The 7511-nt window shown below is 38.3% G+C and overlaps 1 protein-coding gene across 1 annotated transcript; it reads right to left on the bottom strand.

The window, feature by feature from the left end:
• Positions 1-157: 157 nt before the first annotated feature.
• LOC134815287 (uncharacterized) lies at positions 158-4766 on the bottom strand. The gene is made up of 7 exons (XM_063823800.1): positions 4663-4766; positions 4348-4484; positions 3979-4190; positions 3217-3407; positions 2885-3018; positions 2465-2597; positions 158-1144 (listed from the first exon to the last, which is right to left on the bottom strand). Exons 1-7 carry the CDS (start codon positions 4760-4762, stop codon positions 987-989), a joined length of 1065 nt encoding a protein of 354 aa, XP_063679870.1. The 5' UTR covers positions 4763-4766; the 3' UTR covers positions 158-986.
• Between the last annotated feature and the right edge of the window lie 2745 nt (positions 4767-7511).

Raw genomic sequence — 7511 nt, 5'->3', positions numbered from 1 at the left:
GAGTCGAAATATCGATAAAATATCTATTGTTAATTAATATCTACAAGGTTAAATAGTTAAGTAAATAAATTTTTGTAAATAGAGGTTTGAAAAATTAGCAATGAGGAATGACTATAAAGAACGAATAAAATAAATATTATAAAATAATAAAATATCTAAAATTGGACAAAGTCAAAAAGCAATAGTCACAACCACGAAATCAAATTCAAAATAAAATTAATTTCAAAGCAGGAAAAAGCAAACTTCTTGTTTAACCATTAAATCATTCAGTTATCAAAGAAATAGCGAAGATTAAATTCATACAATAAAGCTTATCAGTATTATTATAATCAAAATGCAAAATTAAATAGAAATCCTCAAATTTCTAGAAACTCAAAAGATAGCTCGCAGCAATTCAAACCAAAACACTGAAATAATAAATCAAGTCATCACAGCTATTTTCATTACGAGCTAGACCACTCTAAGCTTAAAAACTCAGACTACATGTTCAGTGAACATTGTTTACAATGAATACGTACAGTGCACGAAGTTAAGCATTGACGAGTTTTTGATCGCAAGTATAATCAAAAACCTGTATTGGTGTCACGCTTGGAAACAACATTTAGCTAGCTCCCGTCAGCGCCCCGGTCCCTTAGGCTTAATGCTTAATGTAGCCGGGGTCCCTTAATGTAGCCGCCTCCCTTAATGTAGCCGCCTCCCTAATGTAGCCGCCTCCCTTAATGTAGCCGCTAGCCGCCTCTTATTTTATATAGCAATATTAGTACTAACATTTAAAGTCCACCATTTCTTTCAATTTACTACTACTAGGGGATCATCGAACGTTCAATTATCAATGCCAAGACTAACGGACACTTTTTAGCAACTAAGGACCCGGGACCAGGCAATCTGCAGTCTCAACTTTCAACCGTCCCAACTATCTGTTGTTTTTTCCGGGAACGCATCTGAACAGTCCTTGTAGAAGGTCTGAGAACGTCAATAAAATGACCCTACCGGAGTACAGAGCTGATCTGTGTGGCGAGGAAGAAAATGAGGAATAGGAGGAGAGGAAGGGAAGGGAGGTGAGAAAATGAGGAGTTACAGAGATCGTAGTTATCACAAACTTCGTACCAACAAGGCTTATCCGGGAACGCTTCACATGCCGTATCTGCGGGTTATTGTAAGTCATAATTGTCATGACAATCATTCAGTTAATATGTATACTGAGCTGGTCCAAAGTGTATACGTGTAATTATGATATCCGACTTTAAAGCTGACTTGAGAAACCAGGGAATTAATTTTACTTTCCTAAATCGTTGATTTTATTTATATATCACTTTCTTTTTTCCCAAAACATTCCAGTACATTGTGCAGAAAGTTGGAAATTAAATATTTTGGAAGCATGTAGGGATATAATAGACCTGATATCGATCGTATATACTAAAAATATTCTAGCGCAATTGTAACTGCAGTTTTACAGAACTCTAAACGCTTAGTGAACACACTTGCAGGTACCACCCGTATTCACACTCAGAAGTAGAACTAGAACTGAGTCTAGTCATTTTCCGATACGAGAGTGGGGACGGGTTCAAACTTCAATGAACAAACAAACAACATCGCTCTGATTTCATTCATATCACAACCCCACCCCATCACAGCCCTCCTCCATCACAGCCCCACTTCTCTGGACCTTTACTGATAGTTGAAATTCGACATATGACGTCATCTAGCGTCATCTAGCGTCATCTAGCGTGAAATATCGCCAGATGATGATAGATGACGCTAGATGACGCTAGCGACATATAGCGCTAGATAGCGACATCTAGCGCTAAATAGCCTGGACTGTCACGACCCAAAATTCTTCGCTATTTAGCGCTATCTAACGCTATTTAGCGCTATCTAACGCTATCTAGCGCTATATGTCGCAACGACATCTGACGCTATATAGCGCTATCTGGCGCTATATAGCGCTAGATAGCGTGAACTGTCGTAAACTGACTTATCCCGCTATCCAGCGCTTGATGTCGCCTGCGTCAGATGTCGTCGCGACAGATGTCGTCAGATGACGTCAGATATCGCTAGATGGCGTCAGATAGCGTCAGATGTCGCGGCAACATATGACGCTAGATGACGCTAGATGTCGTCCCTAGAATTTTTATGAAAATAGCGCTCTCTGTCGCCTGGCGTCAGTGCTGCGTGCTTAGCGTCATCTAGCGTCATCTAGCGTCATCTAGCGTCATATAGCGTCATATAGCGTCATATAGCGCTAGATAGCGCTAGATAGCGCTAGATAGCGCTAAATAGCGACATTCGAAAGGTGCCGTGCACTTAGCGACAATGTCGCTAATTGGCGTCATCTAGCGTCATCTAGCGTCATCTATCATCATCTGGCGATATTTCACGCTAGATGACGCTAGATGACGCTAGATGACGTCATATGTCGAATTTCAACTATCAGTAAAGGTCCACTTCTCTTTGTGGTACATACATGTGTAGTTCTCGTTGGTGCACTTGAGTAAAGTTTTCTGCTTGTTCGATCCTTGAGGGGTATGATGTAGTCTTACACAGCGTGGAAAATCTGAGGGGGTCATCGAGCTACCCACCAGTTTCTCCCCCATATCCTGGAAATATTTGATAAAAAGTTTGATAAATTTGCTAATAATGGTTTTGGGACTTTCAGAACGGACAGTGCAGCTTTTACAGCGAAAAGAACATTTTAATGAACACAAAGGGAGTACTCTCATATATTACGTGGTCTCATAATTTGACCATTTTTGGATCATCATTGCTTCGACACATAGATATTGTGCGCGAAACTGCCTAAAACTATTGAACTGACATTAGCTATCATTAGAAGCTAAAGTCTCAGTATTGAATATTGACGCAATCAAAAAGAGAGTCTATATACATATGTGCAGTTAACAATCTTGCAAGTTTCTCCTAAATCTTTTTCGCTGTACTGGGCTACTGCTTCTCTATCAAAGTGAAACCTGTCCGGGAGATCGTCATCGTAACAATCGGTCCAACAGAACACTGTCGGGTCTGGGGACAATTATTAGTTAATTATGTAATTAATTGATTAATTTCATAGATTTCTTAGAGTGTGGGATCATAAGTTTACTTCGATCTAGACATGTACCATTGTGCAGACTACATGTACCGGGAGATGTTTTTTTACTGTTCCAATCACTGATTTCCAGCAAAGAACAAAGCAAAAGAACAACGTAAATTTAAACCAACCCCAATAGTAGATTTTGTAGAGATCCTGGTGGCCTTCGTCAAAGTTGAGGAATTTAAAGAATTTTGTGTCTCCGAGATCCAGAGGAATGTCTCTCAGGAATACTTTGACAGTGAGGATGTCATTAGTCCACATCATGATATGGGTGGCGTTAAACTTGAAGATAGTCTTTGTGTAGTCCACGCTTGTGTTGCTGTGGAAGTACTAATTTAAAAACATAGCACAAAAATGTGGGTTAAATATTAAACTATTAATTGAACGATATTGAACAATATTAGCGTAATTGAACTTTGGAGGAGGATTAAAGGACTTCTGAAACTTCATATTGAACATATTCCATCTGTATCCTCCTCAATAAATGTGTTTTTATTAGTAGTTTTGGAATGAGCTAGGCCTTGCTTTCTCCGAAGAGGATTACATTCGACAAATATGTCACCAGCTTATCTGTTTTCAGCTTGACTAGGGTGCTTTGGATATGTTTTGACTTCAAGGTAAATGTTAAGCTGAGTGTTAACAATTGTATCCCATAACAAATGGATCACATTCGATGAAACGACCAACTTCATTACTACAGTAAAACCCCAATTTATCGCGGAGTTTGGGGAAAGGAAACATCCGCGGTATATCGGGGTTTGCGGTAAATCGGGGTTTTGTTTGTTTACATTATGCATGTTAAGCCCTATTTGGGGAAGGAAATGGCCGCGGTAAATTGGGGTTTGCGGTAAATCGGTGTTTTACTGTACTTAACAAAGTTAAGAACTTACACTGGTGTGGTAGCGTTGCTGATGTCAAACATTGAGGTGGTAATCTCGTAGCGAACGGTCTCTGGTCCCAGTGGCTCGTTCTTAAAGTTTAGATATGTAAAGGTTGATCGAACAGTACTGTGCAAATTAAAGCTGAATACCACGGAATTTCTGTCGGGATCGTTGCTCATTGCGTCCTCGAGGGTCATGAAGAATTGTATGCTGTACCATTTCTGAAAGAAAAATCGTTTACATTTATGCTACTCATTTTTTTTCTTATAGGAACAATGACACAAATTTCAGATAGATCACAGATGGCGAATCGTGATGATTTCCCAATACTATAAGAATAACATCTTCCTTAGATTAAAGATTAAGTCGTCTACATACATTTGGGCCGAATTCATCTGTTTCTTTAAGTTCTGGGCTAAAGATCCCATTGTCAAGCCAGATATCGAGAGTGTGAAGCCTCCTGTTCTCCCATGTCCCGTAAGGATTCTTATGATGTTTGTCAATTCGATTGACACCTGTAATGATGTAGGTGATAATTTCCATAATATAAAATCCTTAAAACAATTTTTGTAATTTTCTGGTTCACACGCAGTACGCACTCTAATTAGTGACCCTGCTTGCATGTTGCAGATTGACATGACCACTTTGCATGGTTCAATTACGATTGTGCTTACAAAAGTGCTATTCACTGACCATCTTTCTGGGCTTCGACTTGTTCTATTCTAGCTGAGGAGGAAGTTATCTGTAGTAGGATATAACACAAGGACAGTACCCATGGTCGTACCGTCGTCATATCTAAACCTGTAGTATAAAGGGGAGTTGTGGGGTTTAATTTCCACTCACAGTATCAAGCTACAAAGAGAGAGTACTATTTAGGGTCACTACACAATATCGCATAATCGAGTGGACGAGCTACAACAGCAAAAACAATCCGCCCTACACCTGTTAAATTACATACGTCTCTCCAGAACTCTCGCCGGTATGAGTTATCAAATAGATTACAAAACAAGCGGAGAAAGGTACGAATGACATTGTAAATTAGGGGTATAGCCGAACACTAGAATTAAGCTATTATGAGGGGACTGGGGACAGAGAGTTAAAGAAAGAGTTCTATAGGAGTAAGATCATGACAGGATACCTGGGGAGGGGGTAGGAACTATGGTTATGAGATTCAAAACAGCTTCTATAGTATTAAACCGTAACAGAGATCACACCATCACGGTAGCAATAAGTAGGAGGGAGGTGTGTGTTTTGTAACCTCAGGGAAGGAGAGCTAAGAGCTCCAGCCATTAGCGTGGAGCTCATTTGGTGTTGTATATATACATTATACATCCACCTCACATTACCTGTACCTTATACATACAACACATTGCACACACATCATTCAGCACATACAACACGTGTGTATGTATGTATACATGCGTACATGTACTACGTTGTACACATACAAACACATGCACATTACACACAAACTTACAAACAACATACACACAAGGGGAAGGAGTAACTGCATGCATTGAACTGAATGGTGGGTGTATGAGACACATCGGAGTAAAGTGCACACTGCACAGTACTGTTTCCCTGCGAGTAGCACTCAGTACCTTTAACTGTGCGAGTTTGTCCAATTGAGACTATGATTTTGCCTTCAGGCTGTGAAACGAATGTAATAATAATAAAATAGTAACAGTTTCAGAATCTCAGTAAGGCCAGCTTATTAAAATACACATAAGAAACGTAGCGAGCTATTGCACTATTTGTTGAATTATCATTATCATTATTTACGAACGCATTCGATAGTACTTATCGGTACTGCAGTGGTGACGCCATGCGGTTAAGATAATCAGCTCACTTTATAAAGCTAACTTACAAAGGATGCAATAACCAAGTCACTACAGAACAAGAGTGAAGCAGTGTGTTGAAGAATCACAAAACATATATTAATAAGAACCCAATCGAAAGTTGGCTGATTCAGCCACGAAACCATGAGAGGTTGCCAAAACTCTAATGACTTCCACGTTATGTGTACAAGCTTGAGCCGCAAACGGTAATACGAAACACAAAGATACAATGTATATAATGGACATCTCGAGTACAAGTAATTATATAATTAGTAATTACATAATGGCCCACAATGTGCAGCACATCATGGAGCTTGTAAGCTGTGTATAATTTAAGTGTCAACGGAGGAGAATTACAATGTGGTAATCATTTGTTATTTTAAATTAAATTGGTTATGATTTGTTGTATGCTAGAATCTAGATTAAATAAATATTTCACGATGGACCAATCACTACCAATGTTACACCAGCTGTGGGTAATAGCTTAACAAATAACCAATGAGACGACCCACTACCTCACAACTTCACTACTGTTCAAAGCAAAGCTATCAGCATTTCTTAAACCGTTTCCAGATAACCCATCTGTGAGCAATTACAAGAAAACAACAAATTTTTCAAGAAAACTAAAAATTTTTATATATATCAATTATAGCAACAATTTGAAATTCTTAAAAGTTATTCCATTACTCAGCTGAATGTACAACGGGTATGGTAACTTGGACTATTGAGTTGTTAAGTAGATTAAGATTAGTAAACATGCGCTTGCATTGTATTTATAAAAACTAGAAATTAAGCTTCGCGGTAAAATGGAGGAGCAGGCTAGTCTTGGAGAGAGCAGACCGTAAAGTTTACGCACCCACCAGGGCTACCTAGTACCTACCTACCCTAATTGTTCTTTTTGGTTTATCAGCTTGTATTGTTATATTTATGGACCCCAAGTCACCACACTAAGAAGAAGTACATAATAAAATTATAAGTTAAGTTAATGTCATCATATCAGTGTAAAAACAGTAAAAGTTAAGTTGGGGATTAAATTTCTTAATCTTACTATAAATAAAGCGAGACGATATATATATAATTTATATACAGGGTGTACCGTAGAAAGTGTGACTTTTTTCCACTTCTGTAATTTTTTACAAAATCAAACTTCATAGTTATTATTAACTAAATTTTGTTGGAAATATATTTGAATTAATGATAGTAATAAAAAAAATTGTTAATAATTAAGAATTTGCTCAAAATATCCACCCTTCTTGGCAAGTACGTATTGCAGTCGACTATTTAAATTGTTTATTGCCGAACTAATTTGAATTTTTCCAATCTTCCGCCACTATGGATGGATCCGTGCCATTTTACTGACACCACGGCATCAACTTTAACGCGACTTTCCGCAAAAACCGTAAAAGATATACAACTGGAACTTTTTTGACTGGGTCAAATGCTTTAATGGCCTTCAAATCAGCATAAAAAAATAAAAGTAGTCCAAGGAATAAGAATTTTAGTGCCCAAAATTTGGACTCCCAAGTGGTGTCATAATACGATAATAGTTTTACAGCGTAATTTAACCAAAGATACAGAAGTAGTGACGATTGCCCTAATGTAAATTCTTCGTTTGACTGGAGTATGAATAAGGCAGCAGCGATGCTGCAAGGGCGGTCGAACTATTCGATGACACAATAGAGGAATCTACGAATCTCTCCAAAA

The sequence above is a fragment of the Bolinopsis microptera genome, chromosome 5, assembly GCF_026151205.1.
Source record: "Bolinopsis microptera isolate Bmic1 chromosome 5, MBARI_Bmic_1.0, whole genome shotgun sequence".
NCBI classification, from domain to species: Eukaryota; Metazoa; Ctenophora; class Tentaculata; order Lobata; family Bolinopsidae; genus Bolinopsis; species Bolinopsis microptera.
The sequence above is the reverse complement of the archived record's forward strand: the minus strand, read 5'-3'. Positions and strand labels throughout refer to the sequence as shown.